Genomic DNA, 22,292 nt, shown 5'->3' on the forward strand with positions numbered 1-22,292 from the left:
AACATACGGGATAGTCGGTTCTTAAATGCTTTATTTAGTACTTAGCGTTAAATAATTATCCCGATGATCTTTTCAAGATTGCGTTTGATAGACGGATTTAGTAATAATAAGGATGATATGCTGTGCCGAATTCTGACGGATACTTTGTTTAAAATTAAAGGACCCGTTTGTGCATGTAACGGACAGGCTGACCATCCCTGATAATACGGTATGGTTTCGTAAGCAAGCAGCCTAAATATTCATTTGCTACTAGACAGTGGAGGAAAATGATGAATATGAAGACCACAATGTTCAGAAGGAACGTTTAATTTGTTTTTCAACGCTAAAATTTTTTACAGTGCGTAGTGTTGACATTGCACTTTTTGTGGGTGGTTAGAATTTCAGTTCTGCTTAGTGTGTGTGAAGCTTGCTGTTTCTCCCCGTGTCCCGTAGGTTTCCTCCTACAGTCCAACGACAATTGGATTATTTTGCATCTCTAAATTGCCCATAATGTGTGATTGCCCTGCAATTGACTGGAACCTCATCCAGCCAGCCCTCTGCCCCTCACTTAACAAGATAAGTAGAATGTGTGGATGGATATCTCTTTCGATAAAGACTGTTTGCCTCTTTATTAAAAATAACAATAACAAATAAAATGCACATAAGTTACATATAGTCAGATTTTACACTAAAAAGTACAATATGCCCTGATATGATACACATAACTTCTATGATATGGTCTGTTGAAAGCCCAGCAAGTATGTTGTCAAAAAATGCATTTTAATGGTTTGAGGCCATTAGTTAAAAGCACAATCAAATCCATAAACCAACACTAAGTCTCTTATCAATGACAAATCTGTATATAACAGTCTTAAGTTGGACAGTGTCCTTTCACAAATTGTATTTATTATGTTTATCTTCAATGGTACATGTACAGACAAAAATTTAAAAAAAATCAAAAAGTTAGCTATACAAAAAACATGTTCCAAGCACAGCACCGTTACAATTTGAGTTTGCTGGCTGAAATCTCCTTCTGCTTCTTCTTCTTGGAAGCCTGGTCTTTCGCTCCTTTGATCTGCGTCTTCACTTGATCTTGCAGTTGTGAGAAGAATGCCTTAGAGGACTGAAGGGCCTTGTCCTTCCCGTCGTTCTGTTTTGGCAAAACACAAACACGTAAACCAGCTGGGCCGAAGCGGCATGGCGATTGACCGCATTTCACTGCTGGATAATAGTGGGGCACAGATGTGGAAAATGATCAATAAACTGATCACCTAACGGCAATGTGCATCTCTACCAGACTGCTGGACGTTACTCTTGAATCTTTTTATACACATGCTTCAAATTAAGTTGGATATTCAATGCAACACAAGAGATGGCGAGGTAAACAATGGCTTAACAAGAGGAAAACTACAAGTGTTCTGCTCGTCAAGGCATGTTTTTTTGTTATTTTTAGTGTAACTTTTTAATAGTGTTATTACTTATTATGCTTTTTTCAGAATTGTGCCGTCACTTAAATGCTGGATAGGACAGTTTTCACCGTGATCCGTTTTCAGAAGGAAGGGGCCGCTCACCTTGAGCAGAGTCGCTCCTCCTCCTCTCGTGAGCTTCTTCAGGCCCTCTGCCACCTCAGCCTTCGTCTGCTTCTTGTTCTCCCCGGATTTACTGGCTTCCCGCAGTTTCCGCTGCTTCTCCTTCTCCTGCAGCCGGATGCGCTTCGTCTTCTTCTTCTTCCGCCGCTCCCGCTTCTTATCTGTGGCTGACTTCTCCAAGTCGCCGAGCAAGTTGCCGGCCTTGTTCTTCTCCTGGGAAAGGGGGAATATGAGGCGATGGAAACAGGAGGCCCTTCTCGACAGACCCATGTCCGGGGTGCAGACTCACCTTGATCTCCTCAGGAGCCAGGAGGGTTGAGCTGCTGGCGCTGACGGGAGCGACCTCTTCCATGGTGATGGACGGCAGGTTAGAGACCACCTTCACCTCGGGTACCGGCTACAACGAATGCAATGACATGCTTGGCTTAGGAAGCGCTCTTGTCCGACAGGCTAATGTATTACCCCCCACTCTCATATCGAACCTCTGTTGCTGACTGGCCCAAAGGTTTTCCTATTTAATCACACTGGAACAAACTTTAAACAGCACAGGGGCGGTGCACTCACAGGCTTGGGCGTGAAGTGGAAGTTGGAAAGAGCATCCAGCTTCAGGAACAGAGTGTCCATAAGCTTCTGGATCTCCACGTGGGCTGGGTTCTCCTCTTCCTCCACCTTTTGCTAGATCATTTACACATGTGGTGAGAATGACGATCATGGGGGGGTACTGGCAGAATGAAAAAGCGAGACGTGAGCAAGTTCTTCAGTGTACTAGAGAGATACCAGGATGTTACCTTTGTCTGTTTGAGGAACTCCTGCTCGTAGACCTCTGCCAGGCTCAGCTTGCTCTTCTCATGGTCCAAGGTCAGCCTCTTCTTGTACTCAAACACGTCACCCTTTGGTTTTTCTTTGCGGACCACATCATCCCACACCTGGCCAGAAGCAGAAGTCAGAAGCAGTCCCTTCAATCAGGAACGTCCAACCTTCTTTTCAGCCATGGTTAATAGACCAATTTGTTCTATGAATAATTCTCCTTTAACTCCTGGCACTCTGGACTCTTAGAGGGTTGTGTGGATGGGGGTGGGCAAGGTGAGGATCTCAAAGCACCAACCTGGTCCTTTATTCTCTGTTTGATAATATCCTCCAGTTTTAAAGTCGTCTCCTCTGTAATTGCAGGGGCTGGAGAACAGGTGAGAAAGATTAAACAAACGAAGTATTATCAAACAATTTTTAATGCAGTTTCATGGTTACCGCATCCCTTGAGTGCACAGACCCAAAGGGCTGGGACCTTGTTTTTGCCCAGTGATTGTGGGTAAATTATCCAGGAATTGGTTTTAGAGCAGCGCTGCCGGACTGCAGGCGGTGCCCTCCGGAGCAGCACTAAAGGCGAGCTGGAGACATACCGACTCTGGCAGCCTGGTCGAACTCCAAGTCCTCCTGCAGCAAGCTGTTCTCCGGTCGCAGTTGCCCAGTCGCCTCGCCGGTGAGCTGCCAAGGCTTCTCTTGCAGCGCAGCCTTCTCCAACTCTTGGATCTTCTCTGCCATCTGTGGAGAACGGCCGGGTGAGACGCTTTCTCGCTTCTCAGCTACGGAGAGGCACAGCATCACTCTCCATGTTCCTGTGCAGTATGGTCACTGATAGGGCTGGAATTATTTTATTAAATCCTTCTCTCTTTTTTTGGATGTCAGAAGCCACCGCTACAATTTTCTAAGCAGTGACAAGCGAAAACCTGTTTGTCTTCTATACACATTTGTCTTAGGTGCATTTCATCTGCCTTTTATTCAAATAAAAACAAACAGATCATGGAAGCACCATTACAATGCTAGTTTACGACAGAATAAACCAAAGGCTCTCTTTGTGAATACCTTTGCTTGTCGTCTCTCAAACGGTGACTTGCCCTCCTCCTCTTCTGCTTTCTGTTTCTTCCCACCAAAGATTTCTTCCATTTCCTCCCCCTCGCTTTCATCCGGTAGATCAAAAGTCACCTTCTTCAAGGGCTCCCTGGCTTCCCGGCTCTCCTCATTTTCACTCATGTCTTCCCTACATGGAAGGCAGTTTGCATTGCCAGTTAGTCTGGATATTGGCTTTCATATAAATATTATGACTGCACGCTCCTGTGTCAAACAAATGGCAGTGGTGAATTAAGTATGATTAAATGCAGAGCACTGGTAACCAACAAAACAACTATTTTATTTACTAGCATAAAGATGCTTGGCTTAGCTTATCTAAAAATATCATGTAAAAATGTCAACATTTAAGCACTTACTCTTCATTAAACTCTTCCTGATCATCATAATCATCATCTTCCTCCTCTTCCTGCATAGTTGCTTCCCCCTCTTCATCATCTTCAAGCTCCAAACCATCATCTTCTGCTGGGCTTGCCTTGGTCAACCCCTCTTCAATGGGGTTGAAGAAGTCCTTGTATTTCAGGTTTCTTGAACTTTTCTTTTGCTGAATAAACACAAGGCGTGTAACAATACATGTGAGTTGTACGCATCAGAATCCCCCCCCCCCCCCAATCATTACTCCTCAAACAGAAATGGGAAAAAATATTAATGTATAGATTTGTAGTCCACAGTTAATATTCAGAACTGAAATGACTAATGGATGTGGGCAGGGGGGCCTGAAAGTTACCTTCTTCTTTTTAACCATCACACCTTCTTCCAGGTCCAATTCATCCTCTTCACCTGATGGAATGTCCTGGAAGTAATCTATCTCACTATCATCATCATCATCTCCATCCATTTCTTTCTTCTCCACATCCTCCAGGAAAGCCTCCATTTCCGAAAGCTTGAAGAACCTGTCATCTACTTCAGAACCAAATCCTGTTCCCCTTCTAGTTTTCCGTTTTATCTGTTGCCGCTGCTTAGTCTGTTTCTCCAATGCATCCACATCAAAGTCCACATCAGAATCCTCGTCTGAGAACTTTTCTACAACCCTGGATGAAGACTTTTTGGCTTTTGTTCTCTGTTCCACTACTTGCTCATCATCTTCCTCCCCTTCCTCTTCCTCACTCAATTCCTCCTCTATATCACTGATGTTTTCCTCAGCTACTTCATCCTCACTCTTGCCCTCGTCTTCCTCAATCATCATAATATCCATGTCACTGGTTGCCTTCTTAACAATGAGCTCAAAGTTCCTCAGAATGGGAAAATTCTGAAGCTCCAATTCTTGCCATATCTGCTCCTCATCAAAGTTCTCAACCATCAGCTGCTCCAGGGGGCTTCCCTTAGTTTCCACAGGTTCATGTGCCTTGTGCAGATCATACAGAGTCTTTGTGAGGGAAGTGAATTCCGATGCCAGTCCATCCTGAACACTGTATAAGAATCAGAAAAATACACAAAACAGTTCAGAGTTAGTCAGGCTTGATTGAGCCACACTATTAGTACTACTTTGAGATAGGTGTAGATATCCAATAAAGATCTATGCAAAATAACTCGAATAGACCTGTACACCTTCATTTGGCATCGTTGAATAGTTGGTGGCAATCGGCAAAGCAACATTATTGACTGAACATTTTTAATCAAAACCTACAGATAATCGTCAACCACACAAGCACAGTATTTTCTCTTCGTATTAAGCTTACCTAAGAAACATCTCGGGATGTGCAGTGTTAATATTTAAAAGCTTTAGACATCGTTCCACCGTGTCTTCTATACTCCGCTGGCCTGCCATCGCTGCACTCACATGTAGTCACACATGGAGCCACAGGAAAATACTTCCCCTGGAAACAAACGTCCGATAGCAATAGAAAGTCCGGTTAGAAACTAGCGTTCAAATACACATTTCCACATTGTGTTAACTTAGATTTACAAAAAAGATATATATTTACTTAATTTGATTAAAACACCGCACTCCTGTTTGATCGATATGTGAAGAATATCTCAGAAGATGCGGATATTATTTTATGTCGGAGTAAAATATTATGTCACGATATTGCTCTGACATAGTTTAAAGTACACAACAAAAATCTGTTTTTAAATCAGGAAATCAAATAACTCATGATAAAACGACTGTCATGTTTTGGTTGGTGTTCAAGTTAAGCCGCTGCGCCATTTCGCAAATTTGTTCGGAAACCTGTTAAATAAAGTTACTGTTTGAAAATATGGCGGCGCCTATGTTGAAGGTTGCAGGTGAGGTACCCTACGAAGCAATGTAACCATGCGACTTTTGGGAAAATTTTAATCGTTTAATAAAATCATAATTGTACGATGAGGGTAATTACGGGACATTAGTGATACAGCTGTCTGGATAAAGTAGCGAAACGTCTTACAGACTAATAACTCGCAATTTTATCGTTTCACTGTAAATGTATTTTAATAATGTTGAACACTATATTAAGTCGTGAAAGAAAATCGCTTTTTTTAAATTGCAGGTAAAATCCTACATGCAGCATTTGACAAAAGCCTGATAAGTACTTTAAAATGCAAAATCCGTGTTTCCCTCTGACAGTGTAATGTAAACTGGATAGTAAGTATGGATGGTTTAAAGTTTGTGTTACATTGTGATTAACTGTGAAATGAATCAGTCATAGATGAATTAACGAATTCACGTATATTTTTCCTTCTGATAATGAGTTAACACGGTAACGTGCTTTCTTCCAGCTGGTGGCCTTTTCCGGCGTGTGCACTGCCTGAGCCCCGCGCTGCGAGCCTATTCGGCCGCCGGACCCCCGTCCCCCGGTATCCCCGGATCCTTGTGGCGGCTCGGTAAGCTCAACCATGTGGCCATCGCCGTGCCGGACCTGGAGAAGGCGGCGTCCCTGTACCGCGACGTGCTTGGCGCCCAGGTGAGCGCCGTCGTCCCCCTGCCGGAGCACGGCGTCTGCACGGTGTTCGTGGAGCTCGGCAACACCAAACTGGAGCTCCTGCACCCGCTGGGGGAGAAGAGTCCCATCGCAGGGTTTCTAGCGAAGAACAAGTCCGGAGGGATGCACCATATTTGTATCGAGGTATGATTTTTGCTGATAGAAGACCCTACGATTTATATTGTGTGCAGCAATGGTTCTGCTGTGAGTCTTAAACTTAACGCTCCAAATCATTCAGCGTCAATAATGTAGGTTATGAATGTTTTTGTGCAAAAATATAGACTTAAAAATTGCAATGTTTTGAAAAAGCATTTTCAGTTTTTCACACTACGAACATCAGTATGACTACCACTATATGATGGTGGTTTAAGCTTATAATGTCACTTGTGATAGCGCAGTACTTGGCATGGGACAATCTCTAGTTGTCCCTGCTTATGCTAACCATAGGTGACCTTCCTCATTCAAATGATAATCAGGTGTTATGAATCTATGTTATGTATCTATAGAGACTGCCGCCACTGATTTTAAGATGTGCTTTTTAATGATATGTCGGGGACAGGTAGATGACATCGGTGCTGCCATAGTGGACCTTAAGGCGAAGAACATCAGAACCCTGTCAGAGCAGCCTAGGATTGGAGCTCACGGCAAACCCGTTATGTTCCTCCACCCAAAGGACTGTGATGGTGTGCTGGTGGAACTGGAGCAAGCCTAGATTTTACCCAGCCGATATGACACTCTATCACTCAGTCCCCAAACACAGATACGTCAGCACATTCCTGACAGGATGACACTTTGGTGTGGTACGCAATAAATTATATTAGAAATGAATGGTTGTAATAATCTAGGGTGAAAAGGAATTATTTCTTTTGGAAAATGTAAAAAAGTGGATGGTAAAGAACTGAAGTTGGAGGTATAGAATGTTATACAATTCAGGTAAAAGCAAGTTATAAATTGTATTGTTCTAAAGTATATCTTCTATAGCTATGTGGATTTAAATGTATAATGTGTTCATTTATAATGTGTGTAATTTGTTCATTTTACTAACTAAGCTAGAAAGTGTGGGAACACTAGGAACGACTTTTTTTTTGTTCCAACTACACTGTCAGAAAAATCAGATACACTTGATCAGTGGTGCAACAATCTGGAAATTTTGCCAGATACCGATAACCAATATGTTGTAGTGAATCTGATGTTGGTGATGTTACTCCTTCAGACCTCTTGAATATGTGTAACACCCACACCATGTAATGCAGACAGTCAGGGCCGGTTAACCCACTAAGCCAGCCAGTTTCACTTGCACCTGGCAGCCTGCATTGTGGGGGAGGGGGGAGCTGCCAAAGAGACGTGGGTGTGGGGAAATAAAGCGTCACAAGTGAAGTGCTGTTACTGTTGTCTTGTTGGGGTGTCAGAATCAAAATTAACGTGATCCAATAGATGATAACGTATGAGTTTAAGATAGCGTTAATCTGTCATTTGTTGCAGTTTTTATTTCGTTGGGGGCGTTGGGGCGCCAGCAGTGAGCCTGGCCTAGGGCAGCATGTGGGCTTCCACCAGCCCTGCGGGCAGCGGCACCCCAGCGACGTCCTGCCCACTTTAGTGACGTTCTCCATTGTTTTAGTACTTATGTCTTTAGTTCTTGTGCTCATAACTGCTCATGAATGCTGAGTAATGTCTAAATATTGGTGGCGATATTGACCAAGACTGATGCCTCAGGCCAATTTCAACAAACAATAGTTTATTTAAAGAATTTCCTCCGGGATAAAAGTTTTCTGATTCTGACCGATGTCGATGTCATAATTTTTATTGAATGTTGGCTGATGCTGATCTGCTAACTGATATATTGTGCGACTTTTCACTAGATAATTACCTGGATATAATGATGAATTAAAAAGCAGGGACAGCCAAGTGCAGCATAGCGAGAATCGTCATGCTTGACCTCTTAGGATCTGCTTAAAAGCTGTATAGTATAACAGCTGAGAGTATAACAGTTAATTTCTGCCTCTTCCAGAAAGAATCTGCTGCTGCTCTTTCCATTTAGACCGCTACAGTTAGACAGTACCGTTACACATAGTAGTTTTTTGTACTTTAAGTGTATTTTTTACACTTAAGAGCAATTAGGATGTCAAAACTATAAAATATCAGATATGGAATTATTCATTGACCAAAAAAAGTGTTAAATTAAACCTAAATTAATCTGTCAGGGGGGCAGTTCTGTGGGTTGCCAGTTCAAATCCCAAGGTTGGCAGAGTGATACCTCTATTGGGCCCTTGAGCAAGGCCCTTAATCCCAGTTGCTCCTCTATGCCAGTTTCCTCAAGCGGCATCCTGGGATGCTTTTCCAGCTGTCCTGAAGGAGTGCTCACATATATGCTGAGCTCTCATTGGCTGCTTTTCCTTCACTCTCTGGTCAAACTCCTCATTTCTACTGCGTTTAGGTCAGGTGACCAGGTCATGTGATGTGACACTATCACTCTATCACTTTGTCACAGCTTGGCATGTCCAAACTTTTGACTGGTGATGTATGTTGAGTGACTTTCCTAAGATATTAAATAACTCATCATCACTTGTTCCTTGTATTATTCAGCGAGGTTCCTTGGGTCTGCATTTTGAAAATGTTGACTTTGATGCCACTCCAGAGGTCTTATTTGCTAGGAGGAGGTCCAGCCTTAGACCCAGCAGCCTGTGCAGGCCCCATTTTCTATAGCTCTCTGTCTAACTTTCGTAACTGTACATAACTTACCATCGCTTCACAGCATCCATTCCATCTGCCTTTGAACTGCTTGTCCTGAGCCTGATCATAGAGGGTTCCTGGAGTCTGTTCCAGGAAGCCAAGTGCCGAAGGAATTGTGCATCCTGGGTGGGATTCATCTCAGGCCTGGGGAATATGCAAACTCCACTCACACAAAGCAGAAGTGGGATTCCAATGCCCAGTCCTGGATGCCTGAACCAACAGCACGCAGTCACTGAGTCAGCACGCTTCACGCCTCTCCATATCACAGCATTTTTTCCTTTTATAGTTCAGCAGTGTGCTGCATACCAATTAGCAGGTGCATTCTTTGTTTGTTTGGGTAATTCACACACTGCTGAGCAGAAGTCTAATCATTCAGTTAAACAAAGCACACCCTGCAACAGCCGCATTTTCCAATCATAAATGCAAGAGGAGGATCTAAAGGTGTAACATGCAGCCTTGTTTGTGCTCATTAATGTCTTTGCTAACATTTCTGGGTAACCAATTTCACACTTCTCTGGAGAGATTCATCCCCTCAGATGATTATCTATTGAAAAGTATGCCATCATTTTTTGAAACTGCTTATCCTGTTCGGGGCCGCAGGGGGTCCAGAGCCTATGGGCAGGGAACAACCCAGGATCGGGCGTCAATCCACTGCAGGGCACAAGGCAGGGAACAACCCAGGATGGGGGGCAACCAACCGCAGGGCACAAGGCAGGGAACATCCCAGGATGGGGAGCCAACCCACCGCAGGGCTCAAGGCAGGGAACAACCCAGGATCGGGCATCAATCCACTGCAGGGCATGAGGCAGGGAACAACCCAGGATGGGGCGCCAACCAACCTCAGGGCACAAGACGGGGAACAACCCAGGATGGGGAGCCAATCCACTGCTGGGCACAAGGCAGGGAACAACCCAGGATGGGGGGCAACCAACCGCAGGGCACAAGGCAGGGAACATCCCAGGATGGGGAGCCAACCCACCACAGGGCTCAAGGCAGGGAACAACCCAGGATGGGGCACCAACCAACCTCAGGGCACAAGGCGGGGAACAACCCAGGATGGGGGGCAACCAACCGCAGGGCACAAGGCAGGGAACATCCCAGGATGGGGAGCCAACCCACCGCAGGGCTCAAGGCGGGGAGCAACCCAGGGTGGGGAGCAACCCACTGCAGGGCACACTCTCACACCAGTCAGTCACCCATGCAAACTCCACTCGCATGGAATCCTGGCAGAGACTCAGACCCAGGTCCCAGAGGTCTGCACCACCGTATCAACCTACCATTATTTTTTTTTGGCTAATCTGAATCCACTATAGCTTTTAATTCAGATTTATTTAGGGACTAAAGAAGATGGAGATCCAAAGGAGAAACTGGATCACACGTACAGCATCCAGTTTTGGCATGAATATTTCATACATATTTTTAAAAATCCTACTGTTTGTGGGTGAAAGCTGCTACTTAATTAAATTTTCTAGCTGCAAAACCAATTGAAGCAGCTCTTGTCTTGCTGCTACTATTATGCAAGCCTGCAGACTTCTGATGATCTTTGGTTCGGTTTGTTCACCAACGCACCACGAACTTGCTGCACGGGTTTAACAATGGAAAGATGGATGAAAGGCCACAAATAATGTCAGGGATATCAGGCAAAGAGCTCCAAGCGCACAAAGCCAAACATAGCGCACCAACAGGGCTGTTCCTAAGTCCATCATTTCCAATGATGCTGGTGGGATGACAAGACAAAGGACTGGCTTGCTACAGTGACTCAAAGCAGGTGCGGGGAGATGTTTTGTTCTCTAAGAGCAAAAATGTATCTGCAGTGTTCAGCACTCAATCATGTTTGCGAGGAGAGGACAGAATTTATTTCTGCAAAGTGGTTCTATGGCGTACAGGATATATATTCCGAGGGGAAATCAATATAGCTTATCACTGCTTTTATATTACGTTTTCGTTCAAAGCCCATTGTATATATTGTGTTGTATAATAATGATTGAAGCGATTGAAGGGAATTTCTGCAAGAATGAAAAATAAACTTGGTCTAGAATCAGTTAAAGTACTTAGATAAGCCGCACTTTGAATTGCGACTGATTTGCAGTTTCAATTCTTTCACCGCGGGGGGTGTATTAATGGTGTGTGCATGGTTATACTTGATAGCAGGAAATGGCTTGATTGTTATGTGTAGCAAGATGATGAAATGGCTCCCAATAATTAATTTTATAGTCACCCTAATAATTTAAAAAGATTCGTCAAAGCAAAACTAAAGCATAATTTGATGTACGTAATGACGAAGTGATGCATTGACATGTATAGTGTCTTATTAAAGCGACTGTTTTCTCCTTATTGCTGAAACACTTGGAGGGTGCAGATGAGCTTGGGCTCTGTATTAGTTGTCGCCTGTGTTGCTGGGACAGCGGCCGCCTTTGCGGTGTCAGCCTGTCGCGGTCCGGGCGGGGTTCGGGGCTTTGCTGCTATTTTTCCATCATCTGCCAGGGAACCGCAGTGCCGCGGCATCCGCCTACACACGTTCCGGGGCGCCGGCACGCCCGCATTCAGCTTCCGGGGCTGAATCGGAAAGCGGTCCCGTCGGTAAGCGCGAGCGTGCGGTAGCGGGCACTGCCCTAGCGGCTGGGAGAAGAAGGCTTTATTCATGCGAAAAGGAGAGCTCTGCCTTCGCTTTTCAGGTGCGTGCCTTTGCCTACAATATCCTCTTGCTTTTCCATAGTACTTCCATATGAAACATTTGCATGCGTATTGATCGGAGTGATTTGCTTCGGTACATTATTGAATATCTCTGGTGGTCTTTCATCCCGGAGAACAACGTGCTTTTCAGGTGGATACATAATGATATGGAGAAACAATAGGCGGAGACTTAATTCTTTCTTTGTTGGAGCTAAAGTCTTCGTTTTAAAAAGAAACACCGAGCACTTGCAAGGACTGTGTGCAAGATTTTCTGAAAATTCAAATGTGGTTCGGGAAATGTTACATTGCGATCGCCTGGGAGGAACTGAGCGGTAATTGTCAGCGTGAAGTAGCGTACATCTCCGCCCCCGCCGCCGGCTCCCTTAGCACCGCGTTAGTCACACCTTTCAGCTGGAAGTTATCAGCGGGCTTTATTAGGCACCGTCACCTCGGGTTTGGGCAGGTATCACTGGCCACTACAGTAAACGGTAATTATCACCACCGAAAGGGTAAATGATACAGACTGCCGGCCTGTTGGCGTTTGCTTGTGCGAAAAAATTCGACCGGTTGCATTGTATGAGCAAGTATAGTACACAATCGACCCGTAAGTGAATCATTTTTAAAGCGTTTATACATTTTTTAAACACTTATGTGAAGCCACAGTAAGGAGGGGAAATCACATACGCGATATATTTACTAACCTCTGCTCAGAACTGGATTTATTGCTGAAAGCAGCCTTTGAGATTGCAAGACTTTAAATGACCGCTGAATCTCGCTTTGAGAAAAATAAAATAGGCTGGTGCATAAAAGCACTTTGAAGTTTTATATCGTATATTTCGTAAATTTGTTGACGTGGGTACCAATAAACGTTATGCTTTCTATTCCTATTTACCGAGTTAGAGAATACAGTTTGGGTGAAAATGACATTCAAAACAACGCTGCTTCAAATATCCCCAGAGTTTTTTTTTCTCTCTCCCCCGTGTCTCATAATGCAATGAATGCATCTTTTTCTTTTTCAACAGGGGGTTATAATGTATTTGGCCATTTGTAGGTGTGCGACACATTCATAACATGCAATGTCATACTTGTACAGTTACATTTGTCGCGCATCTATTTATTGTGGAGCTCTGTAGCCTTCTTGGTTATTTTACGTAACAGGGAACCCAAGGTAGGAATTTGAGTGGCCGCTTAATTCGTGTCATTTTATAAAAGACGGTACGATAATGAGTTTTTAATAGGGCAACTCTTTAATAGTACAGGTTTGCGTTTGGCTCCGTATTTGTGGGCGTGAAATGTTTTGATGTACTTAGTACTCCAGGGACCCCCTTGTCTCAGCACTCTGACACGCGAAGGATGACTTCTTAAGGCGGAAATTTTAATAATGAAGGACGGACGCGGAGATAGGGGCAAGTATACGGGACTTTACATACGCAGCATCTGGATTTTAATTCCAGACTAGCGGGACATGAAGTGGCTGAAGGTAATACAGAGAAGTTGGATTTCTTTGCATATGGAAAGAAGACGTGACTTTGATTATGTTTGAAAATAAGTAACCTCTTTCTTTCGTCGATGGAATAGCCTGGCATGGTAGTTATGTTAGAAACTGATTTATGAAGGAGAGCTGCGTGAGAGCACCTGGTCAACAAGGGGTGACTCCCGCCATCAGGCTTGCAGTCGCTTTTTCTGGTCAGGGTCACGGGGGATGAGGTGACTCTCCCTCCGTTTAATGGTGCATTAAATGTGAGGTGGGATGCCTTTGTGGGCCGGCCGCGCGCTCTTCCGGAGGGGTCTGTCACGCGCAGCTTCTAGCTGGTTGCTGTCAAACCCCCGCATTTGGCTTATTTACCCACCTAGTTCCTCCGCTCTGTTGCATAACGCACCACGTCGACACAGCTGTGTAGCACTGCGATGCTGAATAAAGGTTTAATGGCTATACTGACTCAGCTAACAATCTTTCGGGTGGTGGTGGGGGGGGGGGGTTCTGTCCTGTGTTTGAAAATAGTACCGTGACACTACCGGAATTCGACATAGGTAAGCAAAGTGACACTGCATTTATTACACTGTAATGGGGGGTGTTAACCATCTATAATTCAGCAATTAGCTAATACTGGCATGTTGTTTCCAGGGTTAACCTTCCATAATTTGAAGGTTTCAGTCCGTAAATAAAAATTTGAGTCCTTTTAATAGATGTTTGAAATCTAGAATGGCTTTCCAGGTATTCAGCTTGGATTCCTAGCAGTGCATGTGGGTTGTAAATCTTCCTTTCATGATGTGGTGTGTCAGACATCTACATGCTGCTTCTGTGTAGGCCGTTTGGTCATCTGCTGAGTTCTAGATGTTAAACCTCTGTGTGTGTATGGGGGGGTGTGGTCTGGGGTTAGTGACTGCGGGGGGTGGCTGACGGAGGGCTGCCTTCTTGTGATATGAGCCACAGCTCTTCCCAATTGGCACCCTGCCATTTTTATTTCTATGGAAAAGGCACCTCAAGAATGTCCCTGTTTTTCGCCATAAGGACACAGGAATGACCCAGAGGATCCGAATCTGCTTGTGTCTCGGGTCATCGCTGGGGGATTCATTATGGGATCATCACAGATTTAACTGTGAGCCCTTTAAATGCTGTAAGGCCAAAACGGTCCTTTTAGACAGACTGAGCGACAGCCTTTGGTCTCCAGATGGGCATGTAAGAGGAACCGCAGTGTCTGTCCTGGCTTCTGCATCCCTCTGCTGCCTGTCGGATGTGGATAGCTAGTTGGGGACAGAATAGATGACCCTACATCCTTGAGTTCCCCCCCCCCCCCCCCTCCAGTGTCAAATGGGACTGCTAAAAGTGGAGGACAAGTGCACACATCTCTGATGTCTGATGGTCTGCTGAGAGAGGCTCGTTGAGAGTGAGATTAAGGTCACTTAGTAGTGGCAAGGGAACTGATGTGGAGAGGTTGATTTGATTCTCCGCTGCTCTGTAAGACTGACACCTTCATGATGAGTATTTGTCAGAATGCCCCCCCCCCCAAACCTCCATGAGCTTCACAAGAAAAAATCCACCCCCCCATCATTCATTCCACTGATGACACACTCATTTATTTTATTGCGTGCCTGCAGAACAGCTCTGTGTCGTTTGTGGTGGTGTGTTTACATGGGCGTGAAGGCCCTGTCTTCTGCGTTAACCTGTAATCCAGGCGTGTTTGTCCTGTGACGTCCTCTCAAGGACAGTGTCATGTGCTGCCGCAGTCGGTGTCACCAAGGCTGGAATTCCCTGTGAGTTGGGGCATGTGTCTCCTTGTGGCCCTACGTTGACAGCACTAAGCAGCAGTGGATGGGAGGAGCCCCATAACGACGGTCAGCCATGCTCTCAAGCTGATTGGCTGATCTTATTTAAGTGATGATAAAATGCTGTTGTGTCATTGGGCAGCTAGCTAAGCAGCTCCTATGGCTGTCCAGGATGCCCAGGCTGCTGTGCTTAAGCCTGATCCGGATCCATGCATGCGCTTTCAGCCAATGCAGTTTGCCTAGTATGCTATGTTGTGTACTGAATGCTTACACAGAATTTGTTTCAAGGCACTTCATGATGTAATATTTTAAAAAAATAAAAATAAAAAAAATCCAAAATGGCAACATTAGGGAAAATCTGATATTCTTTTTTTTCTTTCCTTTTTTTTTTTTTTTGGATACAATCTACTGATGTGCCTAAACTGCCTTTAGTGTGTCTGTGTGTGCATGTGAGTGTTTGCGTGTGCGCATGCCCTGCAATGGACTGCTGCATGGATCAGGGTTTATCTGTGTGCTAGATTCAAGAGATTCAAGATTCAAGATCTTTATTTGTCACATGCGTAGTCATACAAGTACAACACACAGTGAAATGTACCCTGAGCCGCTCCTTGACTGTGCAAACATTAACAAAAGTAAAAAAAAAAATAAGTAAGTAAAGAAATGAGTGCAATTAAATAAGTATAAATGTATAAATGTATAAGGGTGCTATGGAGCTATGGCTCCGACTGCATAAGTTGTTTAGGATATATGATCATACTTTATGACCTTGACCATAAATTAGTGAAAGTGATTTGGGGAGGTGAAGTCTGAGGGTTTTTTTTTTTTTTTTAGGTAATTTTATACTTTCATTTAAATGTACCCATTTAATGCAACACCTCATCCAAGCTTTCTTGTCCATAAATATTTTTGCTTGCTTTCTCATTAAGATGGCTAACCTTTTAAGGAAGTAGCAGTTCTGACTCTTTATGTCTCATACATTTCCTTGCTTAACTAAAGCAGACTATATTTTTGTCCATTCAAATGCAACCGCATATTTAATTAGAGCAATTCAGATTGGGTTCCCTGATTATGGGACTCGAGCTAATAACCTTCCCAATGCTGTTGCATGGTTTTGACCACTGTGCTCAGGTGATGTTAATGAATAAGTGCCTTCAGGAAAAGAGCCACATCGTCCTGCGTGTGACGTCACCCATTGAAAGGCCTTCATTTTGAAATGAAATACAAAGACATTCTGTAATGTCTGTGTTGGCGAAGTCGTCTTTGTAGTGTCAAAGTGTTATGCCACATGTTTGCAAATCCTTATCTGCCATATTTAGTTTATGATGAATTTTGCTTCCAGCTGTGTAAGGTTATTTTTCATAATCCCCTCGGTTTCATTTATTTATTTATTTGGTAGCCGGACTGTTAAATCGAGCTCAAAGCATTTGACACTAAGCTCAGTCCTTTTTTGTGTCAAAGAGTTTTGCAGAAAATGGCTTCTGAGAAACCTTTTAAGATGTGATTCTGGTGGGAAGCAGATTTATGGTGGTGGGGGGTTATAGCATTTTTCTAGGGTAATATTCTTCCCTTAATTAAACGGAAACATGCATCTGTGCATGATGAATTTACATCGTAGTTTAAATGTACAAGGACCTGCTAATGCTGATTGGTTCTGCATGTGTAAGAACAGCTCACCACCAAGACCCTTTATCTGCCTTGTACATCAGTCTTTGGTCAGCAGTAGAATATGAATTAGCCCTCCGTAGTACATTTATTTAGGGCAGTTTTGTCCAGTGCTATGTGCATGTGAGGATCTGGAGCAATTGGGGTTAAGAGCCTTGTTCAAAGGTCCAACAGTGACATCACTCCACCAGCCACGGGACTTGAACTGGCGACCTTGCGATCACGAGCACAGCGCCCAAACCCGCAGAGCCACATGCCCTCCCGACGTTCTTGGAGGACGCAGCTTCATCTTCGGGTTTAGCGGTTTAGCTGATGCTTGTTTTTTTTCTCTCCTCGCTTTTCCCAGTTGTGCGGAAGGATTTTTACGCTGCAGCACGTCAGGTTAAGCCCCTTCCCCATGGGCACGTCAGCCAGCCCCCGGCAGGCTCTTCCCAGTCACCTTTTCACACCCCTTTAACCGCAGTGCTCTCCTCGCAGCCTGCATCCCTTTTATGACGCGTGACGCAGTGTATAGGCGTGTGACACCCCCACCACATCTTCTCGTTTTCATAGTTCTTTAAATACCTGGAAGTGCTGTTCCTGTGCACCTGGTGTGTTTCCAAATTGTGACACTGTTTTTCTTTGGACTGGAGACTTTCAGAGTTCCCCCCTGAACCAAACGCAGTTTATACATTGTACAGTGGTCATTGGTTTGTTGGTGTACTTTATCGGTGTAGAGATCAGTGTAGTTTATATACTGTGCTGTGGTTTGGTGAAGGGTGTAGTTTATCGGTGTAGGGATCAGTGTAGTTTATACATTGCACAGTGGTCAGATCCCTTTGATGTTTAACAAAGCACTTCATCAGGATGCTAGTCTGCTGAACGGCTGGGAGCGGCAGTCCTGGTTACTGTCCATCCCAAAAAGCAGAGGTTTTTATATTGGTGCAGTTATGGAATCTTTATAATCCATCAATCCATTCAACACAAACTGCTAATGTTGTTGTTTTTTTTCTTCTTCTTAATGCCGTGCTTTAGTTTCTGTGCTCCTTTCGGAGGAATCATAGCCCAGGGCTCCCTGAGGTGAGGACACACCGCTCAGCACCGTGGACAGCTCACACTAGGGGCTCCTCACGTTTCAGACAGCAAGGCTCCAGACCGTGTTCCCGGCGCATGCGGGACGTGACACATTCTGAGGGAAGGAGGGAGATACACTATCTGCCACTGAAATCAAGGCACACAACAGCATTCAGGGCATCTGCTCCAAGGGAACCATTGTCTGCAAAACCCAATGTTACTGAAGGAACTGGATCCGAATCTGAAAGGCATTTAACCAGTGGCTCTTGGGACCCAAGGGAGAATCCAAGAGTGATAATTATAGTGGGGTTTATATGGTGTTATTTGAATGATCTCATTTAGTGGTTGGTAAAGATTTTGTCTCCTTAACCCATGAAGAATACAGGTCTATTGTTAAGCAAGTTATAACTTTAGAAGGGAAAATTTTGCTAGATGATTGGACATAGAGTGATGCTTGCTACAGAGGATATGATTGGATGTGATCACTGACCAAAGGAAACAGGAGGGACAGCCCGGATTGTACTGTGGGAACCTGATATTTTCATGGATCCATAACTGAAGAGCTGCCTCCAGTTCACCTTGGTGTAACATTTGCTTCCCCGATGAAATGAAATATTCTTTTAAGATGTGAAGATTGCTTGTAAGCTAGCAAAGTTACAAAAAGTCATTTGGGTTAAGTTGCAAAAGATTTCACCAGCGTAAGTGTCTGAGGCATAGTGAGTAAGCCCTGAAGAAGGTCAGGGTGCGTGAGGGTGTGAGAAACGCCCACCAAACATTTTCTACAAAAATCACAATCTACACCCACATATGCTAGACCTAAGTATCTTCTCTGCTGAAATCCTGAGAATCGATCTAAAGTCATTTTAACCATAAGATGCCCTGGTTACACATTAAATGGCTATATGTGTCTATGTGGACTTTGGACTCTGGGCTAACCCGGGGGGGGGGGGCAGTGGTTTTGGACTCTTGTTTCCGAAATGGTCTTGGCATGATCATTGCAATTAGCAATAAGTGTCACAGTAACTGGATGCAAATTCCCCAAACAGGCAATTGTTTCTCCCTGGAAAATGTGTTTAACATGCATGCTTTAGTAATTGCGCTGCTCAGTAACCAAGGAGCAATGGAGACTGCACAGGTCGCTGTCCGTGAAAGCTGCTGAGCCCCTGAGAATGTGCACTCAGTGGCTGCTTATGTAGGGACACATTGCTAGTACCATGTAGGGCCCACTTTTAATAGGGCCACCTAGCTATTACCAGGTAGGGCCCACTTTAATAGGGCCACCTAGCTATTACCAGGTAGGGCCCACTTTAATAGGGCCACCTAGCTATTGTCAGGTAGGGCCCACTTTAATAGGGCCACCTAGCTATTACCAGGTAGGGCCCACTTTAATAGGGCCACCTAGCTATTACCAGGTAGGGCCCACTTTAATAGGGCCACCTAGCTATTACCAGGTAGGGTCCACTTTAATACGGCCACCTAGCTATTACCAGGTAGGGCCCACTTTAATAGGGCCACCTAGCTATTACCAGGTAGGGCCCACTTTAATAGGGCCACCTAGCTATTACCAGGTAGGGCCCACTTTAATAGGGCCACCTAGCTATTACCAGGTAGGGCCCACTTTAATAGGGCCACCTAGCTATTACCAGGTAGGGCCCACTTTAATAGGGCCACCTAGCTATTACCAGGTAGGGCCCACTTTAATAGGGCCACCTAGCTATTACCAGGTAGGGCCCACTTTAATAGGGCCACCTAGCTATTACCAGGTAGGGCCCACTTTAATAGGGCCACCTAGCTATTACCAGGTAGGGCCCACTTTAATAGGGCCACCTAGCTATTACCAGGTAGTGCCTAATTCATTAAGGACACCTAGCTAGTACCGGATAAGACCCACTTTATTAGGACATCTGTCTAGTACCATGTAGAGCCTACTTCAGTAGGGACACCTAGCTAGTGTCAGGTAGGACCCACTTTTGCCCCCAGAACTCATTCAGTGATCGATAAATTGTATATTCAGTGAGACCTTTCTGCACATCACTGTTTTAATAAGCTGTTATCTTTTCACTTGTGTCCTTCCTGTTAGCTTTCAGAAGTCTGACCATTCTTCTCCGACCTCTCTCATCAAGAAGGTGCTTTTCACCCACACAACTACTGCTGACTGGATGTTTTTTGTTCATCAGAACATTCTCTTAGCCATTATAATGTTAAACAAATACATGTACGTCTAATTATGTCCTGTACATTTTCAGTCACACAATTCATTGTTTGTAGGGACTGGCTTTTTGTGTTAACGAGCAGTTTTTCCTAATAAACAGGCCACTCGATGTAGTTTTAATTATAGATGGCAGAGGTACGTTAATTTCATGTGAGAGACGTCTAATTGAATTCCTTCTTACCGCTCTGTGGCACAATAGAGATGAAAGTGTATGGAGGACGTCATTAGTCCAGCGTGTGCTCAGACCCTTTCCTCTCCACACGGGCAGCTCAAAGGCCTTATCGACAGTATCACTGAGGCAGCTTTTAACACCAATCTCCAAGCAGAGGAGGTCTGCCAGCCAATCCAGCTGCAGCTGCATGTTAAGAGGTTCGGATGATGTTTCCAGGACTTTTCAAAAGGCCACTGAAACAAACCTGAGGAGTCCATGAAAAGGAGAATCTGGAGGTTCATAATGAGGCTGTCTCTTGGCGGTGATGCCCCTCATTACCTCAGGCTGAGCCTTGCCAGACGGGCCAAGAGTCCCATTTGATGACTGAAAGTGTTCAAGTGTTCTGTTCACTTCTTATATAATGAGCTCGATACTGTACTTCTCCAGGGAGAAGCTGGATCGTTACAGTAGGCTCTGAGCATGCTTTTCTGCTTCCCCCTCATGCACTCTGTCATGCCGGTGCATTTTGGGATTTCTCGTATTTCTCAGGTTGCTGGCTGAGAATGGCGTGACTGGTGACACTTTGGGAATGGGAGTCCTGTGTATGGAATTACAACAGAGTCACGAGATGTTTCGGAACCATAGGTCTTGATGTTCCCCTTAGGGCTGCATGATATTGGAATTTCATGCAATGTCAATTTTTTTGCAATAAATTTTGAGATATTTCTAAAGCAAATAGGAGATGAAAATGTAAATCTACCGAAAATAAATTCTAGCCAAATAGAACTTATCTACTAACAGAGTTTATTAAATAAGTTGGTGGTGTTGGCATAAATTGTGCCAAAAAACAGAAAACCGTGCTGATGAATCACTTGCCTTTTCTTAATATTGCCAATGGAATTCAAAGTATTTCAATACTCAACTTGGCTTGGATGGTATTACGGTAATACAATATATCACAGTGTTTTGAGTGGTTGGTGGGGCGGTTCTCCACTATAAAATGTGCCGAAATATTATCGCTTGGTGCCAGGACTTGAGAAGATCGGATTAGTATTCCTTTTGAAAATACTGTATACCACGCTATAACGTCTGGGCGGTATGATGGTATGAAAAATGAGGTCGTGCCTAAACTTAACCTCAACCTAGCCGCCCATCGCAATCAATGTTGCACACGGTTTGGCTTATTTCTCTTCCTCTATGGGTTCTTGCTCAGTATCCTTCAGCTCCCAGCTTAGACTGGGAAGACGCAGGAGTGTAGGCAGGGGGGCCATCGTGGGCTTTTTCCAGCCGCCTCTACATTTCATACCAACACAGCGTTGCCTGGTCTTCCACCTACTCACAGCTGTCCTCTGAAGGAGGGCCCCAAATGGTGTTTATCAGAATTTTGCACATGAAGTGTGACTGCTGGGTGCCGCTGGGAAGGTAATCTCTTGTGTGCTCTTTGGCGTTTTATCTCTCGGGGGCTGAGCAAGGGAGGCACAAGATTCCTTTGTTACCCAGTGCATTTTCGGTGCATACCATTCCATGTGTCCATCGTCGGCTAATTGAAACATATACGCCGGTCAAGTGTATGTCAGTCCATTTATTTTTCATATCAGGAAATTCTCAGGATTTTCAGTAGGTGAGTAAAAACCTCACTAGGTAGCTCCACTGAAGCAGTTGATCAGTGTGAGTTCTTCCCTGGCAATAAGCATCAGGCATGTATGATGTGAAAATGAGAAACCGTCTTCGCAGATTGGACGTGCAAGTCGTCTGAGCGTCACAGTGACTCTGAAGTATAATTGCAGGTTCAGGCTCGGTTGACCTCAGTGGGTCCTAAGGGAGGTCATGATTCCATGCTCACTACCTCCTCACACCTTGACCTTTGGCTCCTTGCACAGCCCTTGGATTGATATGTAATGGCTTTCTGGCATTTAAAACATTCACTCGTTCATTCGCTCAGCAGACCGTAATATCCAAAGCGATTTGCAGGTCTCTCATTTTGCAATTTTTATCCATTCCTTCACTCAATGCTTCTCATAATCTACAGGCAGGCTGCTACAGCAAGGTTCAACAGCCACTCCCCTAGTCTTTCAGCCTGTGTTCTGCCAGATTGTTCAATGGAGTGCAAGCTGGTGGAGTAGGAGTTAAACATGCACATGAAAGCAAATGTCAAGCGAAAGCATTTCCATTGT

At 44.5% G+C, this 22,292-nt stretch overlaps 3 protein-coding genes across 6 annotated transcripts in view; 2 read left to right on the forward strand and 1 right to left on the reverse strand.

Moving 5' to 3' along the window:
- Positions 1–583: 583 nt before the first annotated feature.
- On the reverse strand, positions 584–5,520 carry mphosph10 (M-phase phosphoprotein 10 (U3 small nucleolar ribonucleoprotein)). 2 transcript variants are annotated; one of them, XM_023817369.2, is made up of 12 exons: positions 5,396–5,520; positions 5,150–5,287; positions 4,198–4,879; positions 3,830–4,014; positions 3,429–3,603; positions 2,966–3,107; positions 2,674–2,741; positions 2,357–2,494; positions 2,133–2,243; positions 1,858–1,965; positions 1,551–1,781; positions 584–1,129 (listed from the first exon to the last, which is right to left on the reverse strand). In XM_023817369.2, exons 2-12 carry the CDS (start codon positions 5,236–5,238, stop codon positions 980–982), a joined length of 2,079 nt encoding a protein of 692 aa, XP_023673137.2. In that variant the 5' UTR covers positions 5,239–5,287; positions 5,396–5,520; the 3' UTR covers positions 584–979. The 2 variants fall into 2 exon arrangements, with proteins under 2 accessions (XP_023673137.2, XP_072554416.1); XM_072698315.1 differs by lacking the exon at positions 5,396–5,520 and having other exon boundaries at positions 5,150–5,313.
- Positions 5,521–5,580: 60 nt separating this feature from the next.
- mcee (methylmalonyl CoA epimerase) lies at positions 5,581–8,932 on the forward strand. The gene is made up of 3 exons (XM_023817370.2): positions 5,581–5,696; positions 6,168–6,514; positions 6,930–8,932. Exons 1-3 carry the CDS (start codon positions 5,669–5,671, stop codon positions 7,080–7,082), a joined length of 528 nt encoding a protein of 175 aa, XP_023673138.1. The 5' UTR covers positions 5,581–5,668; the 3' UTR covers positions 7,083–8,932.
- Positions 8,933–11,495: 2,563 nt separating this feature from the next.
- The window catches only part of LOC111846768 (amyloid-beta A4 precursor protein-binding family A member 2-like), a 39,804-nt gene continuing 29,007 nt past the window's right edge, over positions 11,496–22,292 (forward strand). Inside the window, exon 1 of one of the 3 annotated variants that reach the window (XM_072698316.1) lies at positions 11,496–11,775. The gene's annotated coding sequence lies outside the window, so the exon portion shown is untranslated. Of the gene's footprint in view, positions 11,776–12,181; positions 12,262–13,779; positions 13,805–22,292 lie in introns of those variants that run through there. The other 2 variants (XM_072698317.1, XM_072698318.1) reach the window with 2 other exon arrangements.

The sequence above is a fragment of the Paramormyrops kingsleyae genome, chromosome 13, assembly GCF_048594095.1.
Source record: "Paramormyrops kingsleyae isolate MSU_618 chromosome 13, PKINGS_0.4, whole genome shotgun sequence".
NCBI lineage: Eukaryota > Metazoa > Chordata > Actinopteri > Osteoglossiformes > Mormyridae > Paramormyrops > Paramormyrops kingsleyae.

Bases quoted from the DNA above. Each gene is read 5' to 3' on its own strand.
- mphosph10 (XM_023817369.2), bottom strand. From the start codon at position 5,238: ATGGCAGGCCAGCGGAGTATAGAAGACACGGTGGAACGATGTCTAAAG. The intron at 4,880-5,149 runs GTAAGCTTAATA...ATTCTTATACAG, and splicing joins CATCCCGAGATGTTTCTTAG to TGTTCAGGATGGACTGGCAT. The intron at 3,108-3,428 runs GTATTCACAAAG...CGTTCTCCACAG, and splicing joins TTGAGAGACGACAAGCAAAG to ATGGCAGAGAAGATCCAAGA.
- mcee (XM_023817370.2), top strand. From the start codon at position 5,669: ATGGCGGCGCCTATGTTGAAGGTTGCAG. The intron at 5,697-6,167 runs GTGAGGTACCCT...GCTTTCTTCCAG, and splicing joins GCCTATGTTGAAGGTTGCAG to CTGGTGGCCTTTTCCGGCGT. The intron at 6,515-6,929 runs GTATGATTTTTG...TGTCGGGGACAG, and splicing joins TGCACCATATTTGTATCGAG to GTAGATGACATCGGTGCTGC.